The sequence below is a fragment of the Cololabis saira genome, chromosome 15 (assembly GCF_033807715.1).
Source record: "Cololabis saira isolate AMF1-May2022 chromosome 15, fColSai1.1, whole genome shotgun sequence".
NCBI classification, from domain to species: Eukaryota; Metazoa; Chordata; class Actinopteri; order Beloniformes; family Belonidae; genus Cololabis; species Cololabis saira.
In genome coordinates this window covers 29,501,178-29,524,998 of record NC_084601.1, presented here as the reverse complement: position 1 = coordinate 29,524,998, position 23,821 = coordinate 29,501,178, and the positions used below count along the sequence as shown (strand labels likewise).

Sequence of the window (23,821 nt, the reverse complement as noted above, 5' to 3'; positions counted from 1 at the left end):
TGACCTCTGAGTCCTAACAGGTGTTGTGCCACAAAGGGGGTGCTGTTTCACTTATTTGGTACAGATGATCTCTGTACCAAAAAGAATTAGTTCACCTATGATGTGGAACAGGTAGGTCAAGGTGGGGTTTTAAACCACTTGACACAAGCTTTTAGGGCTGGGTATTGTTAAGAACCTAACAATTAGATTCGATTTCGATTCTTTAGGTTTCAATTCGATTCGATATTGATTTAAATGCTTCGATATCGATTCAGTAAGATGTAGAAATACAGAAATACCTGTTGGCAATTTTTCATTATTTTTATTTTCATGCCTATAACACGTGGTATGTTACTTCACATAGAAATGAACTGAGCAATTAAACTTAGCAGCACCATAATGGCTCACTTGTGCATTTGTACTGTAGTACAAAAGTTTAAAAAAAAAAAAAAAAACACATGACAGTTTTGTGTCAACATGAAAAATAAAGTGCATGTAAACTTAAATAAAATGTCTTTCCTCTTGGACATTGTAATAGACCTCACAACATCTGATATAAAACAAAGGCAAAATACAGATAGATTCCAACACCAAATTGAAAAAAATAAATAAACAAAAAAAATATATAAAGGACAAGACAGTTGAATGTAAATTAAAAAGATAAATTAATAAAAATAAAAACAGCATAATATGCGAGAGTAAGTTTCATGTTAACAAATTCAGTGATTTACAGATGCCGATGGTCTTTTGTGCCTCTGTGTTTTTCGATGAGTAGATCGTCCTCATATATTGTTCAAGTTCTTTTTTGAGTATAAAGAGTTCAGGCTTTCTGTGGATGAATTTGCACTTATCTATGTGAAACTTTGCTAAAAATAAAGACAGATTTATAAAAAAGGAAGCGTCACTATCTTTGTGATTACAATTATGAAAACCAAAAATAACATTCTTATAATAAAGATGAAAATCAGAAAAGACAGAATCAGCAATATACTTGTGGAAGTCCCTCCATAATTTAAAAGTGAATTCACATGACCAGAATAAGTGAGAATATGTTTCAGGATGCCTTTGGCAAAAAGAACTATTAACATCTATATCATTCTTAAATTTTGATAAATATGGTTTTACAGGGTAGAATTTGTGTATCAATTTAAAAGAGATCTCTTTGACTTTATTTGATAGAAAGAATCTTTGTGGTAACGACCTTTTGTCCACTCAATATCTGTCACGAAATTGACCCAATAAAATGTGGCTGGTGGGATGGAAGTTAAGCCATCCTGAAACAAGGCTCTTACTTTGGCATTCGGAAGCTTAGCAGGTGAAAAGCAAACACTACCAAGGGAAGACTGTGACAGGAGGGTTGCATGATAGGGGAGACCTGACGTTTGTCTCTGCGTCCCTCAGGTCTGTCGGTGGACATCAGCGAGGAAGACCTGAAGTTCGCCCTGGAGGGAATCGCAGGAATGGGCCAGGTGCAGGTGAAGCAGCAGGGCAGCTGCAGGAGGCCCAAGTGGAGGGTGGAGTGGCTCACGAAGCCCGGAGACCAGCCGCTCATGAAGGTGCAGCTCTGCCGGCTTTACCTTCAGCCTCTTTGTCTTCTCTAGCTTCACAACAGCGAGCAGGGCGGTGCTGCGTTAAGAGAGGGATTAAGTTTGTTGTTCAGCAGCTTATTTTCCCCTCACAGCATGCAGGCCATGGACTTTCCCTCCCCTGAGGTCACATTTTGTTTTGCTGGATGATGATGATGACGTCTGACTGCTTTTCTACAGTTTCACCAACATATTTCCTGACTTCATGTTCTCAGAACTCAGCATCGGTGAGGTTTTAGTTCTGACCGCAGGTCCTGTTCTCCGCAGATCGACGGCGCGTCGATTGTCGGCAGAAATGTTGACATTTCCGCCCGTGAGAAAGTGAAGGGAGGACTGCTGATTCGAGGCCTGACGGGGGATTTCTTCCGGGTGTGGGAAGACAAACCGCAGGTACATCTGTGCAGAAACGTGCGGTTTCACGTTTCAGCAATTATCTCTAACCCTGAATGTCGGCTCATGTGCTTGCAAAGTGTTAAGTCCTATTTTAGTAGCTCTGAGTGTTATTTATGCATCTTGCGCCTCCAGGCAGCACTTCTTCTTTTGTAAGCCTGACTGACATCTGGCTTTCATTATTCGACCGTCTTGACAGTCGGAACTCCAACTTGACAAGCTTAACGATTATTCCAACACAATGGTGTTGTTGTTTGTGTGGTTGCTTGCAGGTGGAGGTGTACATCAACGGCATTCCCTCAAAATGTTCCGGCAACTGCAGCTTCGAGTGGTCCGAGGAGAAAACTCCGGTGGTGACCGGGATCAGCCCGTCTCAAGGTGCGCTTTAAAAAACTTTAAGGCAAGGCAAGGCAAGTTTATTTGTGTAGCACAATTCAACACAAGGTAATTCAAAGTAGCCTGCATCAACATTAAAAGCGGCAAGACAAGATTAAAGCATAAATAACAAATAAAATGAAATCAAATTATAAAAAAGAGGTAAAATGATAGAAAGCACAAGTTGTTAAAAAGTAAGGGCAGTAGAGTACAGCAGGTACACATCGCATTCTTACAATGGCAAGAATTACGTTTCTATACGGTCAAAACGTACAAAGACCGGGTCAAATAGAGTATTACAAAAGTGATCTGTAACAATTCATACAGTGAATTAAACCAATTTGACAATTCTATGCCACAATGCCTGTTTCCAGGTCTTATTTCACACAACTGACGAGAATTACGTTTTCTATACGGTCAAAACGTACAAAGACTGGGTCAAATACAGTATTAGAAAGTAATCTGTGTCGATTTGACGGTGAATCAGACCAATTTGACAATTCTACGTCACAATGCCTGAATTCGGGGCTTATCCATAACTTCGCATGGTTTTCAAAAGTATTTAATTCAAGAGTACGCTTAAATAATAAATAAAATGAAATAAAATGATAAGAAAAGAGGTAAAATAATAAAAAGCACAAGTTGTTAAAAAGTAAGGACAGTAGAGTACAGCAGGTAAGTATTTAATTAAACAGTAAGCTGACAGTTGGAGCAGACCTCAGGTCTACAGGAAGTTTGTTCCACCGGTGAGGAGCAGAATAACTGAACGCTGCCTCACCTTGCTTGGTTCTGGTTCTTGGGAACCACAACAAACCAGATCCAGATGAACCTCAGGGGTCTGGGAGCTTCATAGGGAACTAACAAAACTTTAAAAAACTTTAAAGTACCCGGTTGATGGGTCAGAACTTGAACAAAAACCGACTCAGAGTGCAGTTTGATCTGGATGTCCCTGGTCTCCCCAGGTTCTGATGGTCTGGGGACTCTGCTGACCATCACTGGGACCGGCTTCAGCTCAGAAAATGCTTCCGTCATGGTGGGAAGAACCGAGTGTGTCGTTGAGGAATTCACCGGTAAGTAGATGGATCCGTCGGCAGAGAAAACCGAGCTTGAGGTTTACACATTCTGCCACTTTTCTCCAACTTTGAGGTCAATAATTTGGGTTTTTAAAGTGACTGCAAACACAAAAACAAGATGCAAGTACACCAGGCAGTGAAGTACGTGCTGATCCGGTCTTTTAGACGGTTCTAGTGATCACACCACCACACACTCATGAATTTAAATGTTAATAAAGTATGTGAAAGAGGCCTGGTGAAGGACGCGCTTGCTCTTGCACACACTTTAAGGAAATGCATATCTGCTGCTCGGTTAAACTGCATAGAAATTTCCCCCAGAAAGTTTTGGTACATGGTACCAACAGTTTATTTTTATGCACAGCCCTTAGAAAAAGGTAAAAAAAAAGATGGTTGTAGTGACGTGAAAAGCTAAAATTAGGTGCAAAACGACAAAAAAAGTTGAAAGCTGGAAAATGTAATAACAAAAAGGTAAAAATCAAGTTAGAAATTTACAAAACGTTACAATGAAAGAATTTCTAAACAAATTTACAGTAAATGTTGTTGACGAGAAATGTAGAAGATTAGTCGTCTGGTGGTAATAATATTGGTTATAAAAATAACAATATTGTTATAATAACACACACACACACACACACACACACATATATATATATACATATATATATATATATGTATATATATGTATATATATGTATGTATTAATCCATCCATATATGTATATTATATACACAAATACACAATTATGTAAACATGCATACATATATCTACAGAAACATATATCCACACATGTGCACATAGACACATTAGCTAAAAAAGGAAAGAACAATCATTCTCATCTGTCGATAATCAGAAAATGTACTCATTATCAGACTGTTTTTAACTGATCAATATATAGGAATTTAACTTTTGGATCTTCTGAGCTACATAATTTGATTGATTGATTGATTGATTTGATTTATTTTGTACACGTAAAAAAGACAACAATTAAAAGAGAAGATATGAAAACAAAACAAAACAAACACAGAAATACAAATAATTTCATCCTTTAACACTTAAAATCTTAATTTACATGTGCAAAAAGGAGTAGGAAGAAGTGTAAACTTATTTAACCCTAACCCCCATTCACTAATCATTTATCACTTATTTACACCATACTATCTCTATATTAACTCCATCTGCTCTATATCTATATATATATCTACATACACACATATTCACACACATACACACATATATACATATACATACACACACACATACATACATACATACATACATGCATACATACATACATACATACATACATACATGCATACATACATACATACATACATACATACATACATACATACATACATACATGCATACATACATACATACATACATGCATACATACATGCATACATGCATACATACATACATGCATACATGCATACATGCATACATACATACATACATACATACATACATACATACATACATACATACATACATACATACATGCATACATGCATACATACATGCATACATGCATACATGCATACATGCATACATGCATACATGCATACATGCATACATGCATACATGCATACATGCATACATACATACATACATACATACATACATACATACATGCATACATGCATACATGCATACATGCATGCATGCATGCATGCATACATACATACATACATACATACATACATACATACATACATACATACATACATACATGCATACATGCATACATGCATGCATGCATGCATGCATGCATACATGCATGCATGCATGCATGCATGCATACATACATACATACATACATACATACATACATACATACATACATACATACATACATACATACATACATACATACATACATACATACATACATACATACATACATACATACATACATGCATGCATGCATACATACATACATACATACATACATACATACATACATACATACATGTATGCGGCTAAACCCCTTCCTCTTTGTACTTTGTGAAAATGTTTTTATATTTCTTTTTAAACTGGTTAATGTTTGGACATAAAATGAGATAAATTCGTCCTGGCCTGTATGTATGTGACCCCTGAGGAGATTAACTGGTTTCCATGGTTTCCTCGTAGCCACCTCTCAGGTGTGCAGGCTGGGCGGAGCCGGCGCCGGCACCTACCCAGTGTCGCTCAGCTTCCCGTCTCTGGGGGCGTCGCGTCACGCCGGCGGCGGCGTCTTCCTCTTCACCTACCAGCTCATCGTTTCCTCCGTCTCCCCGCCGTCCGGGAGCGTCGCAGGTGAGACTCTGGACCAACAGGGCCGACATCTGGGCTTCATCCTGATGTTCTAACCGCCGTCTCCCGCCCCCCAGGGGGGACTCTGCTGACCGTGAAGGGCTTTGGCCTCGGCCCCGACGCCTCGGTCACCGTGGGTGGTGCCGAGTGCGTGATGGTGGACGCCACCGCCACCGAGCTGCGCTGCACGACACCGGCGGTACGTCAGTCACCGTTGTCGGAAGATCTGGTTCACATTAGTGGTGGGGAAAAAAATCGATATTGCAATATATTATTGCGCTCTCTGTCGCAATAAATAATCGATAAACTGACGGCAAATATCAATATTTTATTACGACACACATAATGGATTTAAACGGTTGTCATCGCACTATTGTTCATGCACTTTAATTTGTCCAGCTGTACAGTGTTTACTTACTACTTTGCTTACTGACTTTTCAGTGTTAGAAACAAAGCAGTGCACTGTCCTGGTTTATATAAAACATGTTATTAATGTTCATGCACTTTAATTTGTCCAGCCGTACAGTGTTTACATTTACAAGCCCAGGAGGCAGTGAGACTCTATACAAATGCACTTTCTTTGTATATTGTATGAAGTTTTGGCATTGAATAAATGCTTAACTACAGACGTTTTCCTTTTTCAGTCACATATATCGGGATATATCGTTGATGAAATTTCTTACAATATATCGAATATCGTAGATATCGTGTATCGTGATATTATTGTTATCGTGGGCCACATATCGCCACAGTATTGAATCGTGAGTTACCCGTATCGTCCCACCCCTAGTTCACATGTCCGTTTCCTGTCTCTTGCTCGTGTGAACCTGGTTTGATTGTAGTACCGCCTCTTGTTTCAGGGCGCACCGGGCTCGCGGGCCGTGGTGGTGACGGTGGGGAACACGACCCGGACCGCCGACAGCTCCTTCACCTACGACGACAGCCTCACACCTCGCATCTCCGGCCTGAGTCCCGGGACGGCGTTCGTGATCGGTACGTTCAGGCCTCCAGCTCTCAGACCGATGCATGACCGGAACCTCCCATCGGGTTCTTTGATCCGTTTAAGAGAAGAACGGCGGTGAAGGTGAACGCCGTCTGCCTTTTCTTCAGACATAATACACGGCTGCATGAAGAGAAAGGGATTTAGGGTTCGTTCTTTGCGTTCTATTCTCCGTCTGGCACGGCAGCCGCCATCGACTCCCTTGATGCAAAGCCGCTGTACTTTTGTCAGTGAACTGGTTTTGTGAGGACAATAACGGAGGAAACCGAGGAGTCTTTTGTGATTTTAGCCGGCGACAAAGGAAAGTTTTTTTGTTTGTTTCATATTTTTATTGATGCCAGAGTAACAAAGGCACTTCCATATGCCAGGGCACATTGGTAACAGCAATGAACATGGTTGTATGCACCAGTGGATTTAAATTTACATACTTTTAAGAACAAATAACAATTACACAAAACAAGACTAGATAAACAATACAGTGAAATAGACATAGTCTGTCTGAAATAATTAACTGGGCACATAAACACAAGGACAGATACAAATAAATAAATAAGTAAAAACCTGGTAAAAACAAACAAGAAAAAAAATGGAAAGAAAACCCAAGTAATAAATAAAAAGGGAATGGGGGGGGGGGGTTACGTTGTCGCAAAAAAGTCCATAAACGGTTGCCATTTATTGTAGAATTTTTTGGGTATCTAATTTTCTCTACTTTTAAAAAGGACATAATCTCGTTAATCTACTGTGTCCTGGAAGGAGCTGGAATCGTGGATTTCCAGTTAAGAAGGAGGTGGCGTTTAGCAATTACGTAGGTGAAAGCTATTACTTCCAATGCTTTAGTAGAGTATCGGGTATACTCATCAGGAAGACCAAAAATGCCAATGTGTGGTGAGGCGTCAATAGTTTTTGAAGATACCTTGGACATGGTGTCGAAGTGAAAGACAAAGGAAAGTTTAACGAGGTCAGACAGATGCCCGTGTCAGGTGAGGGAGGCTTCTGTCCTCTGTGGTTTATCTCTACTTCTGGTGTGACTTGGTACTCATCGGTCATCAGATCCACTTTTAGACCTCCGTAGTTCGGTCGGGGGGGTCGGATGTTGTGAAACCTGGTGGATCAACACAGACTACGTTTACATGCAGTAAATAACCCTTTTCTCACCGGAATATTAGCAATAACCCGGTTGCGCACGGCCATATAAACACCAATAACCCCTTTGAATAACCAGAATTTGCTTATATTCTGGTTTTTAAAAACCCGAAAATTACCCCTGGGTTACTCCTTTTCTAACCCGAATATTTGGTCATGTAAACGCCTAACCCTCATGGGTTCATGGGAATTTGCCCAACCAGTCTACATGTTTTTTGTGGATCTGGAGAAGACATTTGACCGTGTCCCTCGTGCCATTCTGTGGGGGGTGCTCGGTGAGTGTGGGGTCCGGGGCCCTCTACTAAGGGCTGTCCGGTCTCTATATGATCAGAGCAGGAGTTTGGACGGGATTTCTAGGCGTAGCCAGGGACCGGAGGGAATCCGGTTTGGGAACCACAGGATTTCATCTCTGCTTTTTGCAGATGACGTTGTCCTGTTGGCTTCATCAGATCGGGACCTTCAGCATGTGCTGGGGCGGTTTGAGGCCGAGTGCGACGCGGCAGGGATGAGAATCAGCACCTCCAAAACCGAGGCCATGGTTCTCCACCGGGAAAGGGTGGTGGAGAAGTCCTGCCTCAGGTGGAGGAGTTCAAGTATCTCGGGGTCTTGTTCACAAGTGAGGGAACGATGGAGCGTGAGATTGACAGACGGATCGGTGCAGCATCCGCAGTTATGCGGTTGATGTACTGGGCCATCGTGGTGAAGAAGGAGCTGAGTCGAAAGGCGAAGCTCTCGATTTACTGGTCAATCTACGCACCTACCCTCACCTATGGTCATGAACTTTGGGAACTCTGGGTGACCAAAAGGATAAGATCGCGGATACAAGCGGCCGAGATGAGTTTCCTCCGCAGGCTAGCTGGACGCTCCCTTAGAGATAGGGTGAGGAGTCGAGCCGCTGCTCCTTCACATTGAGAGGAGTCAGCTGAGGTGGCTTGGGCATCTGTACCGGATCCTCTTGGACGCCTCTCTAGGGAGGTGTTCCAGGCATGTCCCTCCGGGAGGAGACCCCGGGGAAGACCCAGGACACGCTGGAGAGACTATGTCTCTCGGCTGGCCTGGGAAAGTCTCGGACTCCCCCCGGCTGGAGGAGGTGTCTGGGGTGAAGGAAATCTGGGCATCCCTGCTGAGGCTGCTGCCCCCGCGACCCGGGAACGGATAAGCGGTGGAAAATGGATGGATGGATGGATGGATGGATGGATGGATGGATGGATGGATGGATGGATGGATGGATGGATGGATGGATGGTATATGCCTAATGGGATATCCCCATCAAAAGGAACAGGAATTTGTTTTCTGTGCATGTTCTTTTCGCAAGGAATCTTGGTCTTTTGAGTCCAGGAACACATACACCAGATTCTTGCGCCAGTCGGCGTCGGTGAACTCCATCATTACTACCCGTTCCCACCAGTCCTGACTGCGCACCTTCATCCAAAGTGTCCGGGGTGCTCTGGTGGAAATGGGTAGCATGGATATGGATGGCACAGCTCCGGCTCCATTTGCCATTTCGTCACGTTCTCGCCTTCCATTAATGAAGGCGGCGGCGAGGAATAGTGTCCTGGTGGTGGGTCAGTACTAGCACCAAAGCTCAAAAGAAGGCGATTTCTACTGGGCTGTTCATTATCCGCCGTGCTGCTGTTATTGTTGTTGTTTTGGATTTGGATACAGGAAGAAGAAGCGGAAATGACGGGAATTGCGTCATGATGTTCTCCGTGCGTCGCTGGTTTGATCCAGATATCCCAAATGATTACAATTACATGTATACAGGGATAACCCTGTTTGCTCACGCATGGAAACAGATTATTCCCAATGTTTCAGTAAACTGAATATTGACCTTAACCCGAATTTTGACTGCATGTAAACGTAGTGACAGTAACACGCTGTCCTGTAATCCCGGAGATCAGCAGGGCCGCCGCGGCCTCGATCAATGGCATTTAACCGGGTGACGAGGGCTAATAACCTCTTGCGTTGTCGAGTGAAATGTTTTCTTTGTCTTCTGTGAAGGATGGCAGGTTCTCACCATCCAGGGCTCCAACCTCGGCGGCCCGGACAACGGCAGCGTCGTGTTCGTGGGCGTGAAACAGTGCGTCACCGTGCAGTGGACGCCGACGGAAATCAGCTGCGTCCTCCCTGCGCTGCCGCCCGGCGTTCACGAGGTGGACGTGCAGGTCGGGAGCAGAGGGGCCGCCCAGATGAGGTACAGTAGGGGCACCCAGAGGTGAGGGTCAGGGTCAGATGGGCAAGATCTCTATTGTCTCTTCTTCTTTCTCAGCAGCGGCGTGAACGCCACCGTGGAGTACATCCTGGAGGTGTCCGGCATCTCGCCGCTGCTCGGCTCGCTGCTGGGAGGAACCAGGCTGACTGTTTCTGGCTCTGGCTTCAGCAGCAACGCCACTGACAACAGAGTGTCCGTTGGTAAGAACCCCCGGGGTCCTGATCCTGGTGTACCAGGAGTCCAGAAACTCTGACCCAAACTCTCCCTTCTGTCTTGTCCTGGCTCGGCGTGGCAGGAGGCGCCGACTGCGAGGTGGTGGCCGCTTCGCAGGGTGAGCTGCAGTGCATTGTGCAGTCGGAGGAGACGACCCACGCCGTCACCAACCAGGGATCCCACCTCAGTAGGTTCCCGTCTTTTTTGACAATGCCGGCCAAATTCAAGCTCAAGTGGAATTAACACAAAACCCACAAGCAATCATTTACAAGAAACTGCTGCAAACTGAAACCCGACTCCAGCTATTACCAGCGTGCCTCTGTGATTAGCCGTGTTAGGAATAGAGGGAATGCGCATGACGTCACAGATGAGACTTCACAGCGGTTTTCGCCCACTGAGTGGCAAAAAGTCTGAGTGGCAGCGTAAACTTTCAGTTTGAGCAACTCGAAAACATCTAAAATGGGAAAGAGCTGTTGTGCGATCGACTGTACTCATAGATTTAGCAAGAAATCGGAGTTATCGTTTTATAGACTGCCGAAAAATAAACTTAAGAGAGACAAATAGATCACTGCAATTTGCAGAAACAACTGGATTCCAGGCACCGAAACGTGGATTTGCGGTTCCCATTTTGTATCAGGTAATGTAGGATTTTTGGGTAGCTAACGTTAAACGGTCAAATCATAAAGTTCGGTTTCTTCATCACTTTAATTTCTACAACAAATCCTGCCTTGAAGTCGGACCAAGCATCAAGACTTTTGTATGCCTTCCAGCTTTGCTTCGTGTATTTCCCCGGCGTAGAAATTAAGTACATATAAATATCAGGAAACTGGATTCGTGGCCAAATATTAATGTCCATGGACCAATGGTTCTTGGGGTAACTGTACCGGTCACTGTCAAGTCCAACTGCCTTTAATTTAAGCCCATAATCAGCTGTTATCCCGTCTTCTCCACTAGTTGCAGCCATTTTTGCTGATGTTTTGCCACTCAGTGCGAGTAAGGGGGCTGGTCCAGTGGGAGAGTGACGTCAATGCAGACCCTCTATTGCTTAAATGTCCGAGTATGGAGCTTTAACGTGGGAACTCTACGTTGCAGCTCAGGGACCGGGCTACGCATGGAGTCCCGCCTCGCTCACTGTGTCCGTCGGAGACTCGGTAATGTGGCGCTGGGAGGCGCCCGCCTTCCTGAGAGTCGGGTACCGGGTCTTCAGCGTCTCCAACCCGAGTGGCGCCGCCTACGAAGGAGGACCGCTGTACAGTGGAGACGCCAGGACTGCAGAAGGTAAAATAACTGGACCAGAATTTACTGGAAATGAATCTGAAATGTGAGATTTGACGCCGACCCAACAGGGCTGAGTTGTGCTGGAGCATTTCCTGCTCCGAGAACGTCATCTGATTGGTTTTCAGATGGATTTGCGTTTGGTGCTTGAATGGGATTAACTTGATCCAGATGTGGATTCCAGCTTTTTGTGTTCAGATGTGTTTGAGTAGCAGAAAAAGATGGGACTAAAGATGGGAATTGATAAGAATTTTACGATTCTTATCAAGGGAATCGGTTCTTCATCGATTCCCTTATCGATTCTCATTTGGAAAAAAAGGACAACAATGAGACAAATCGCGCTAATATGATAAGCAGTGTTCCTTAGTTAATTAGTTACCTGCAGTATTATTAGCCAAGGACATGCTAACGTTGCTGCTGCTGGGTTGAGAATTACTGATGTTAGGCTGGAGCGGAAATGAGCGAAAACGCGACATTCATTGATTGTTATTGCTGCAGTGTCCGCAAATGTTTTTGCATGCTCGTAGTATTTCCTCACTTTGACAAAATATTCACTTGGCAAGTATCACAAGTTTGCCCTGTTGTCTTTTTTTACTGAAATGTAACCACACTTTCGAGCGTCTATATGGCTTGGGCGCCATGTTTGCTATTGACTGCTTGCTATGCTACATGCGTAATGACGTCATTTGTGCCCACTGGAATTGAAAAGGGAATCGTTTTCAAAATTTACAAACGATTCCAAGGAATTGAAACACTGGGAACTGGTTCCGAACAATTGAATATTTAATATTTAATCATTTAAGTATTTATTTAATTTTGAATGAATCGGTGTTCCAAAGTAAGTAAGTAAAAGGATGGATGACAGTAAAGATGAGCAGAAAACAAGATGGAAACAGGAAAGAGGAGGGTCCTTAATGGCTTTATGACGTTTGTGAGAAGGAGACTTTTAAATTCTGTCCAGGGTCTCACACGAAGCCGATCTCTTGTTCTAACCTTCAGCAGAACTCTTTCTGCAGTATTTTATTTCAGCTGGAAACTGCTCGGGGTGATTTTAGGACATCCTGAGTGAGGACTATCTCAGTCTGAGCAAGGATTTTTTCTTATTCTTTTTCAGTGCTGCAAAGTAGTTTTTTTTTTATTTCTGACTTTAATCTCAGAATTCTGACTTTTTTCAGAAACCTAAATCAAACAGAAAAATATTTAAAGAGGATTTCTAAAAAAAATGTATTCAAAATTAGGATATTTTTCTCAGAATGCCATTAATCCTCTTCCGTAGAAAGTAGCTTGGTCTATAAACTTGTTGTTCACCTGATTTAATGCTGACATCCTCATCAGAAATAACTCCAGGGCTCCTTACGGTGGCACTAGATACCAAAGTGATGCCATCCAGAATCACGTTGTGGCCAGACGGTCGACATCTGAAGCTGATGGAATTGTTCGTGAAGTGAAAAACCACTGGACCGAGTACAGAACCCTGTGGGACACCTTGATTATTCATCTCATTACAAAGATGTTTGTAATGATGGATGTTTTCTTCCTGTTGTCCTTTAATTAATCTGAGAAATTATTTTCTTGATTTTGTGAGCAGGATTCATGACGTGACTTTAGACCAGCTTCAACGGTTTGATGTCCCTGGTTTCCTCCTCCCTGTCAGGGGTCTTCAGCTACCGCTTCACCGTGCCGGGCGTCTACTACTACAGCAGCGGCTACGTCGACGAGGCCGAAACCAGACTGCTGCAGGGAGTGGTGAGGGTCGAGAGCCGGGAGGAGAAGACCAGCCGGGTCTCCGTGAGAGTCGGAGGCATCGAAGCCAGACATGAGGCCGGAGGTGGGATTATTGTTGTTTTTGTTAGCCTGTTTCAGTTCTTTGGGTCCAGCTATCATTTTAGTTTTTATTAGTTTTAGTCACGTTCATTCTCCTTTTAGTCGTGTCAAGTTTCAGTCGACTAAAAGTCTGAGCATTTTAGTCTGATTTTAGTCAGAATTGTCCAGGTCTAGTTTTAGTCAAAGATTGTATTCATCGAAACCCATTTTCCAATTCCAACAAGGTTATCTTATTATTATATTATTGTTACCTTATAGACCCAAGAATACATTCATTCCAGATACAGAAGAATCTTATTTGAGTTTACAACATATTTATTTTTCTGCATTTCTTCCCGTCTTTTTCTTTTTCCACGACACATTGGGTTTTCTTTTCCACGTCTATGTAGGAAAGTGGATCCAAAGATGGTCTCTTCTTCTTCTCCAGCCCCAGAGTAGATCCCCGCGTTTCTCTATGTAACTTTGTTTTTAACTGACGTGAACCTAGAGCTCTGCGTTAACGGCATCAGCCTCTAACTCTGCAGCTGCATCTTCTGATTCCCTGCGGGCCGCGACTGGGATTGAGGACGTGACGTCACCCAGCTGCAGAACTAAACCAGAGGAAACTACTGAAAACATGGAGATTATTAAGGATCTTTGTTAGAACATCTCATCTCGTTTTGGTCAACGAAAATGAAGACACATTTTAGCAGAGTTTTTATTTTGTAATCTACATTTTAGTCTGGTTTTTATTCCTCTACGATATTGCATTATATATTTAATTATCGTTATCTTCACATGACCAGCATTTTCATTGCGTCTCGCCTCGTTTTCCTCAGGTGATAAAGGTTCGTTGACGACGATATTTAGTCATAATTTTACCTTTAGGTGGGACTCAGGAACTTAATTCCCATTAATGATGCTTGTGGTGAGGTCGGTGATAACAGCAGCATCCCCTGCAGGTTCACGCCGCGGCGCCAGAGCGGCACCACAGTGCGTCACCTTCCCAGAGTGCCCACCGACCAACCAGACTTCAGACGGGGTTTCCTTCAGCGCCACCGCCTGCGCCACACCGACAGTCCACTCCATCTCCCCCAACCAGGGCTCGTACCACCAAGTGATCCGCATCCGGGGCAGAGGCTTCAGCAACGTCACATGCGCCAATGAGGTCAGCTGGATTTACATGTTGAAAGTTTGGGTTGTTTTAGGGGTGAACCCCCTGATAAAGAACCTCGTACTAATGGGCTCAGGGGGCAAAGACACTGGGCTTGACGGTTGAGGCCCCTTGGGGTTCTGAGGTGTGAATTTGTCCCACCTCCTCTTCCTATCCCACATGTACGGAAGAGTATTAGGGCCAGGCAGGAGAAAAATAAAAATTATATTTTAGAGGAGGAAGATTTTTTTTTCATGATGCACTTTGAGAAAAAAGTGGAAATGTCGAGAAAAAAGTTGAAATGTCGCGAAAAAAAAGCAAATTGGCTTTACGATATTGATTTGAAACACATATCACACATATGCAGTTGCATAACTTCAACGTACCCTTAACGTTACACTCCAAGGATGTAAGTTAGTTAGTTAGTTAGTTAGTTACGGCTGCTGCTGCACAGCTGTCAGTCGCTCTCCTAACTGGATTTGATGGAGGAGACATTTCAACTTTATTCTCGAAATTTCGACTTTATTCACAAAATTTCAACTCTATTCTTGAAATTGTATTTCAACATTAATCTCGACATTTCGACTTTTTTCTCGACATTTCAACTTTTTTCTCAAAGTGCACAATAAAAAAAATAATATTAATAATAATAAACTTTATTTCAATAGCACCTTTCATACAAGAATTGCAGCTCAAAGTGTTTCACAGTGGGAATATAGACATGTTAAAAACAATGAGAAATAGCGAAATAAACAATAATAGCAAATAAAAATAAAAGATAAAACTGATCATATAGAAACATTTAGGTGCAATGATATAATACATAATTTTGACAGAATTCAGTTCTAAATTCCTTTATAGACCAATTACTAGGATAGGATAAAAGCAATGTTGAATATAAAAAGGTAAAAATACTGCACGTCGTAGGTCAAATCTTCCCCTCTCAAATATTTTTTCTCCTGCATGGCCCTAATACTCTTCCGTACACATGCTTGCGGCCATTTTGAGTTGAATGAAACTTCTTGTCAGACTTCCTTTGTGTATTTGTTTTTACTTTTCGTCGGGACTTATTTCGGTCTGCTCGATGTGCTGCAGGTGACGGTTGGAGGCGAGCCGTGTCAGGTGATCAACAGCTCGCTGTCCGAGATCAACTGCCAGCTGAGCCCCGACACGGAGTTCCCCATCGGCGTCGCCCTCCCCGTCGCCGTCAGAGTCAACAACCTCGGCGATGCCGTTGTCGACATCTTGAGCGAGCGCGAGCGTCGCTTCGTGGTGCTGCCGGTGGTCGACTCCGTCTCGCCGCGCGTCGGCAGCCCCACGGGCCACACCAGGCTCGTCGTCCGCGGATCCGGATTCTCCGAGGGGGGGGTGACCGCAGTCTTCGAGCCCTGCGACATCCTGTCGCTCAACTACACCCACATCACCTGTGACACGGCGCCGTCGCAGCCACGCGGCGGCGACGTCGTCTTCCACGCGGGTCCGATCCAGAGCTCCTGCCACTCAAACTGTTCCTTCCTGTACTCCTCCTCCGCCACGCCGGCCGTCAGCAGCATCTCCCCGGATGCCGTCGCCGGCCTGACCGACGTGACCATCTCCGGCTCCGGCTTCGGTAGTCACGTGGAGGATCTGGCCGTCTTCGCCGGCGGGGCAGAGCTGGAGGTGACCTCCGTAACCGACGGCAACGTCACAGCGAGGGTCCCCGGGCTGCCGGCGGGGCTCCACCCGGTGACGGTGGTCGTGAGGAGCAAGGGCCTGGCGTCGGGTCGGGTGACGCTGACCAGCAGCGCCCGGGCGGCGCTGAACCCCGACGTGGGCAGCCTGGCCGGAGGAACCCCGCTCGTCCTGGAGGGAAACGGCTTTGCTCCGGGGAACACCAGCGTGATGGTGGGCGGGGAACCCTGCCACATTCAGGCGGTGAGTCCCGCCCTCCTGCGTTGCCTGACTCCTCCCCACGGCGCCGGGCAGGTGACCGTCACCGTCCAGGTCTTCTCTGTGACCTACCCACCTCTCAACTTCAACTACTCTGCAGCCCACACTCCCGTTGTCAGCTCCATCAGCCCCACCTCCGGTGATTATAACCTCCTACTCCTTTTACCCTGGATTCACACTGAAAGCGCCACAGGCATCATAAGCGTCCGGTTGCCATTCATTGTCTATGAAAGCTCGCTGCAAGAGGCTTCAGAGGCATCGAAGGCGTCCAGAGCGTCAATTTGAAGTTGAGAAATCTCAACTTTATGCAAATGAGCAGCGTTGACGCCGAGGCAGCGTCCAATCACAGACCGGGATTCCCGAAGCGAGAAGCCTCAATGCAGATTGTACTTTCATGTACACACAAACGTATACTCATTCACTTGCACACATGAGCAGAGCTGTGCACTAATACACTTATTTTATCAGGAATTAATATATTTCATCCAGCAAACTGACATTTTTGCTGATTTGACTGCCGTTTTTACCTGAACTCTCCTAATGTGAAACACGTGTCTGATGGTTGAGGGGCTGGATGGTCCGAACGATTTTATTTGCTACATCGATCCAACGCAAAATAATTAAAAACCGTGCTTATTAATCACAAAACACAGTTTAAACATTATGACCAAATCCGCTACGACCCGGTGTGTCAGTGATCACCGCAGACAGACTGCAGCTTCACCGGGACCAACGACTCTGATGGTTGCTGTTGATCCGCGGGCCAAACTTGTTAAGGAGCATGAAACTCACTCTTATCTATGCAGAAATAACGCTAAAATATAAAGAAGGCTTCCCAAAGTGTGATCCATGGTGAAATAGGAAACTGAAGATGTGCAGCTATATATAGATATATGTAGGCTATATGCAATTTGTTCCCTCCAGTTCTGCAGCGCAATGCAGGTGTCCCGAGCCACCACAGGTGATTTTTTACGCTTTCAGTGTGAATCCAGGGTTAGAAACCACGTAGAAGGAAACATCCTCCTCTTTTATTAAGTTAGAGGAATAAATGGTTCAAAATTTCCCCCCACAGGGCCGAGCGGCTCCCTCGTCACTCTGACGGGTTCTGGTTTTGGCAGCGACGCTCAACTCGTCTCTGTCACCATAAATCATGTCCCTTGCAACGTCACGTCCATCTCCGACACGCGGCTCCAGTGCACAGCGGGGAACAACCCCGGTGGAGAGTTTCCAGTCGTGCTCCATCACCAGGTCAAAGGCCACGCCCAGTCGGATGTGGCGTTCAAGTACGATCTGACGCTCAGCAACGTGCAGCCCAACGAAGGTGAGGCTGGGGCCGCCCTTTTCTCCGCACTCTTCTTCCTGTCAGTTCTGGTATTTAGTGTGGAGTTTTCTTTTTTAATAGTCACTTCTTTGGTTATTCCGAAACATTAAAGCCAGTCTGTGTAGCAACAATACTTCTGACCACAAGGGGGCAGCATGCCACGACAAAGTACATACGTTTTACCTCTGGTGGCTTTACAAAAGGTACCAGACCGTCTCCAATCATCAGCAGAGCAATTGTCCCCTATGTGGTCAAAAGTGACAATGTTACATATAGTGGCTTTAAATGCTCAACAAATGCACTAATGATAAAATCCAATTTGGAACATGATATTAAAAAGATATTTATGGTTTTTCATTTAAGGATAAAAAGCAAAAGTTGACCAGGCATCTGCGTCATCAGTGTAGCTGTAGTTATAGGTAACAATAATTGCTTATCCTATCTTTGATTTCAGCGAACTCATCCTTGCAAAACCAGTCAAGCACAAACTAAAAACATGCATGTGTAGATAAATGTATTGTTGGAATTAATTAATAGAAAAAAAGCAAAAAATGTTTTCTATGCACACATTAATGGAAGATTTAAATGTTTTGGAAGGATTCACAGGTTTTAGAAAAAGCAATATGTGCTCCTTATTTTATTTAATATAAAGTTGTAGCTGGCCCAGATTTGTAGACATACTCTCCTGACAGCGCTTAGCTCAGGTTAATAGTGAAATGAAACATCAGGTGTGTGTCAGATTAGTAGAATCCTGCTGTCACAGCCGACCTGGGTTCAAATCCCACTCTGTGGCGCTTTAACGCACATCTTTCTGCCCTCTGTCCTGCTTTTGAGACTTTTTAAAAAAAGCCCAAACTAAACACATGTTCAAAAGCAGAAAGGAAGAAATTGTTGACCATGCTCATGCAGACCTGTTCTGTTTTTTTTCGTAAATCTTCATGATGGTTTCTGATGAGACCTCATGTTTCATGTTTCATTGACTCCATCTTCTCCTGCTGTGATCTTTTCCTCAGGGAGTTTTGGGGGCGGAGCTCTGCTGTCCATCCAGGGCTCTGGGTTCGACCCAGTCAACTCCACGGTGCTGATCTGCGACCAGGAGTGTGAAGTTGACAGAGATATGTCCACGTCCAGTCTTCTGTACTGCTGGTCTCCGCGCAACAACGGTGAGTTCAGTTTTTGTCATTCATGGAGAAGCGTGCTCCATGTTTGACACCCAAATGTGCTGGTTCCGGTTTAAAAAGATTCCAGTTTCATTTTGTTTCCTATCCATCAGAGCTGGAGGACAACACCTTCATAGTTCTTGTTCTTTAAAGAAAATGTTGCAATGATTTTTCCATCAAACACGCTTTGCTAAAATAACTGCAGGTATGTAGAACAGATTGTAGAAGTTTGCAGGTCAGATCCTCCAGAGCAGGAAGCCCCAAAACCAACAACAGCAGGATCAACCACACAACCAACAACACCACTGGCACCAACAACAAAACACAACCAAGATCAATACAAATGACAATACCACCAACAACACCAACAGTTGCACAAACACCAGGATCAATAACACCACCAACAATAACAATAGCACCAACAACAAACCCCAACCAACACCACCAAGATCAATACCACCAACAACACCAAGATCAACAACACCAGCTCCAACACCAAAACTAGCACAAAGACACACAACACTAACACACCAACACAAGATCACCAAGACCACCACCAAGACCAACAATGTAATGTAATGTACTTTATTTATACAGCACTTTACAACAGCCTTTGGGTGTACCAAAGTTCATTACATCAGGAAATAAAACTTTTAAAAGGAGGATAAATAAGAATTGTAAAAAACAATAAAATGCAACAGAATCCAATAAGATAAAAGTGTCATCACACTACTGGGGGTTAAAAGACATCTTAAATGGCACCAACACCACAATCAACAACACCAACAACAACAACACTAGCACCAACAACAAATCCCAACAAACACCACCAAGATCAATACCAGCAAGTTAAATACCACCAACACAGCCACCAACACCAATATCAATAACACCAGCACCTAGACCAATAACATAAACACTAGCACGGACACCAAAATGAACAACACCACCAACAACAACACTAGCACCAACAACAAAACCCCACCAAGATCAATACCAACGACAACGCCACCAAGACCAACAACACCAACAGTAGCACAAACAACAGAATCAATAACACCACCAACAATAGCACCAACAACAAACCCCAACCAACAACACCAAGATCAATACCACCAACACCAAGATCAATACCACCAACAACACCAATATCAACAACACCAAAATGAGCACAAAGACCAACAAGACTAACACACCAACAGCAAGAGCACCGAGACCACCACCAAGACCAACAATGTAATGTACTTTATTTATACAGCACTTTACAACAGCCTTTCGGTGTACCAAAGTTCATTACATCAGGAAATAAAACATTGAAAAGGAGGATAAATAAGAACAATGAAAGAATAGTAAAAAACAATCAAATGCAACAGAATCCAATAAGATAAAAGGGTCATCACACCACTGGAGGTTAAAAGCCATCTTAAATGGCACCAACACCAAGATCAATAACACCAGCACCTAGATCAACACCAGCAACACCAAGATCACCAAGACCAAGACCAAAAATACGAACACCAGAATCAATAACACCAACAGCAACACCAGAATCAATAACACCAACAATAACACTAGCACCAACAACAAAACCCTACTAAGAATAATACCATCACCAAGATCATCAACACTAGCACCGACACCAAGATCAACAACACCAGCACCAACACCAAGACCAACAATACCAGCAGATAGACCAGCATGGAAACTTCATTTATACAGCACTTTACAACAGCCTTTTGGTGTACTAAAGTTCTCTACAACAGGCAATACTAAATAAAAAGGAGGATAAATGAAAAACATTGAAAGACCAGTAAAGAACAACAAAATACAACAGAATCCAATAAGATAAAAAAGTCATCCCACTACTGGTTGTTAAAAGCCATCTTAAATGGCACCAACACCACAACCAACAACACCACCAATAACACTAGCACCAACAACAAACCCCAACAAACACCACCAAGATCAATACCAACTAACTTGGATTAAATACCACCAACACAACCACCAACACCAAGATCACCAACAACACCAGCACCGAGACCAGCACTAGCACCAACACCAGGATAAACGCAAACACTAGCACTAACTATAAATCAACCACCAAGATCAATACCACCAACAACACTACCACCTACACCAAGATCAACAAAACCAACACCACTACCAAGATAAACACAAACATTAGCACCAACAACAAAACGACCACCAAGATCAACACCACCAACAACAACACTACCACCTACACCAAGATCAACAAAACCAACACCACCAAAAGCAACACAAGATCACCAACAACACTAGCAGCAACAACAAATACCCACTAAGACCACCAAGATAAATATCAACAACACCACCACCATCCCTACCACCAACACCAAGATCAACAACACCAAAAACAAAACCTCCACCAACACCACCAAGGTCAATGCCACCACCAAGATAACCAACCCTAGCACCAACACCACCAACACAGAGATCAATACCACCAACAAAAACACCCCCACGAGATCACCAACACCAACACTAGCACATGCATCAAGAGCACCAACACCAAGACCAACAACACCAACACAAGCAGCAACATCAGGATCAACAACAATACTAGCACCAACAGCAAGATCACCAAAACTAGCACTGACACCAGGATCACCAAGGACACTAACAGTAGCACCAACAACAACACTAGCACAAACAATAAAACCCCACCAACAACAACACCACCAAGGTCACAAAAACTAGCACCAAACACAGTAGCACTGACACAAAGATCACCACCATGACCAACAACACCAACAAGATCACCAAAACTAGCACCAACACCAGGATCAACAACACTAACACCAACAACAAACCCCTGCCCCCACCACCAAGCTCACCAACAACACCAACACTGCCACCAACACCAAGACCAACAGCACTAACACCAAGATCACTAACACCAACACAAAAAACACCAAGATCATCAACACCAAGACCAACAATACCAGCACCAACATCTACAAACTAACACTACCACCAACACCGGGATTTACAACAACAACAACAACAACAACACTAGTACCAACAACACCACCAACAACTACAACAATATCAGCACTCGAACCAACACCAGGATTAACAACAACAACACTAGTACCAACAGCAAGATCACCAATACCATGACCCACAACACCAGCACCAAGACCAACAATATCAACACCAGGATCAACACAAACACTAGCACCAACAACAAAACGACCACCAAGATCAACCAACAAACAACACCAACAAAAGTGCCATCTACACCAAGATCAACTGCAACAGGCATGGATTGGACCCAATCGCAGCACAAATGAACCAGGTTCGTGTATTTAACAGTCTTTATTTGGCAGGGTATAGCAGGTCAGAGAATGGCAGCAGAGACTGGATCCAGAGCTTGATAAGTTCCCAGAGGATGTTAACTGGAGAGGAGAAGCTGATCCGGTGGGTTTCTTGGTGGAGCAGGAACCAGCCACAGGCAGACAAGGATCCAACAGCAGGCAGGCAAACTCTTGGTCGGGGACAGAAGGCTGGAGGATGTACCATCAACAGCACTACCACCGCCACCTAGATCACTAACACCAGGACCAATACCTACAACACCAACAAAAACACTAACACCAACAACAAAATCCCACCCCCACCAAGACCACCAACACCACCACCAATAAAAAGACCAACAACACCAAGATCACCAACACCAAGATCTCTACCACCAGTACCAACACCTACAACACCAACACTAGCACGAACACCAGGATAAATAACACTACCACCAACAACATCACTAGCACCAACACCAAGCTCACCAATTCCAGGACCAAAAAACACCGGCACCTAGACCAACAAAACCAACACTACCACCAAGATTAACAACACCACCAACACCAAGACCAACAACACAAGCACCAACAACAAGATCACCAATGCTAGTACCGACACGAAAATCAACCATACCACCAACAACAACACTAGCACTAAGAACAGAAACCCCACTAATACCACTAACAACACCACTACCAACAGCACTACCACCGCCACCAAGATCAGTAACACGAACACTAGCACCAACATCAACACCAACAACAACAGGACCAATACCTACAACACCAACACTAGCACTAACAACAAAACCCCCACTAATACCACTAACAACACCACTACCAACAGCACTACCATCGCCACCAAGATCACTAACACGAACACTAGCGCCAACACCAAGACCAACAACACCAGGACCAATACCAAAGCCAACAACACTAGCACCAATATCAGGATCAACAACAACAACAACAATAGCACAAACAACAAGCCCCCCACCACCATCACCAAGATCAATACCACTAACAACACCAACACCAAGATAACCCACACTAGCACCAAGACCAAGAACAACAACACTAGCACCAACACCAAGCTCACCAATTCCAGGACCAACACCGGCAGCTAGACCAACAAAACCAACACTACCACCAAGATTAACAACACCACCAACACCAAGACCAACAACATAAGCACCAACAACAAGATCACCAATGCAAGCACCGACACGAAAATCAACCACACCACCAATAACAACACTAGCACTAACATCAAAACCCCCACTAATAGCACTAACAACACCACTACCAACAGAAAATACAAATACAACCAACATCACCAAGATCACCAACAGCACCATTAACACTAGAACCACCAACAACAACACCAAAATCCACAACAATAAGACCAATAACACCAAGACCAAAATCACCAACACCACCAACACTAGCACCAAGATCAATACCAATTGCAACAACACCAGAACTAATACCAAAGCCAACAACACTAGTACCAATACCAGGATCAACAACAACACCAACACCAACAATATCACAAACAACAAGCCCCCCA

General features: G+C 44.1%; 2 protein-coding genes across 4 annotated transcripts in view; one reads left to right on the top strand and one right to left on the bottom strand.

Moving 5' to 3' along the window:
* The window catches only part of LOC133460585 (sodium/hydrogen exchanger 3-like), a 249,309-nt gene that overhangs the window by 45,403 nt on the left and 180,085 nt on the right, over positions 1-23,821 (bottom strand). The window lies entirely within an intron of this gene.
* Positions 1-23,821, top strand: part of LOC133460581 (fibrocystin-L-like) — a 96,737-nt gene that overhangs the window by 25,419 nt on the left and 47,497 nt on the right. For 2 of the 3 annotated variants that reach the window (XM_061741221.1, XM_061741222.1), the window contains exons 26-41: positions 1,381-1,535; positions 1,833-1,955; positions 2,228-2,333; positions 3,293-3,400; positions 5,537-5,701; positions 5,776-5,897; positions 6,559-6,691; positions 9,843-10,035; positions 10,111-10,253; positions 10,349-10,453; positions 11,359-11,544; positions 13,196-13,369; positions 14,307-14,512; positions 15,593-16,565; positions 17,499-17,747; positions 18,761-18,910. In XM_061741221.1, the coding sequence (XP_061597205.1) occupies positions 1,381-1,535; positions 1,833-1,955; positions 2,228-2,333; positions 3,293-3,400; positions 5,537-5,701; positions 5,776-5,897; positions 6,559-6,691; positions 9,843-10,035; positions 10,111-10,253; positions 10,349-10,453; positions 11,359-11,544; positions 13,196-13,369; positions 14,307-14,512; positions 15,593-16,565; positions 17,499-17,747; positions 18,761-18,910 (3,291 nt within the window). The remainder of the gene's footprint in view (positions 1-1,380; positions 1,536-1,832; positions 1,956-2,227; positions 2,334-3,292; positions 3,401-5,536; positions 5,702-5,775; positions 5,898-6,558; positions 6,692-9,842; positions 10,036-10,110; positions 10,254-10,348; positions 10,454-11,358; positions 11,545-13,195; positions 13,370-14,306; positions 14,513-15,592; positions 16,566-17,498; positions 17,748-18,760; positions 18,911-23,821) is intronic. The other variant, XM_061741223.1, reaches the window with a different exon arrangement.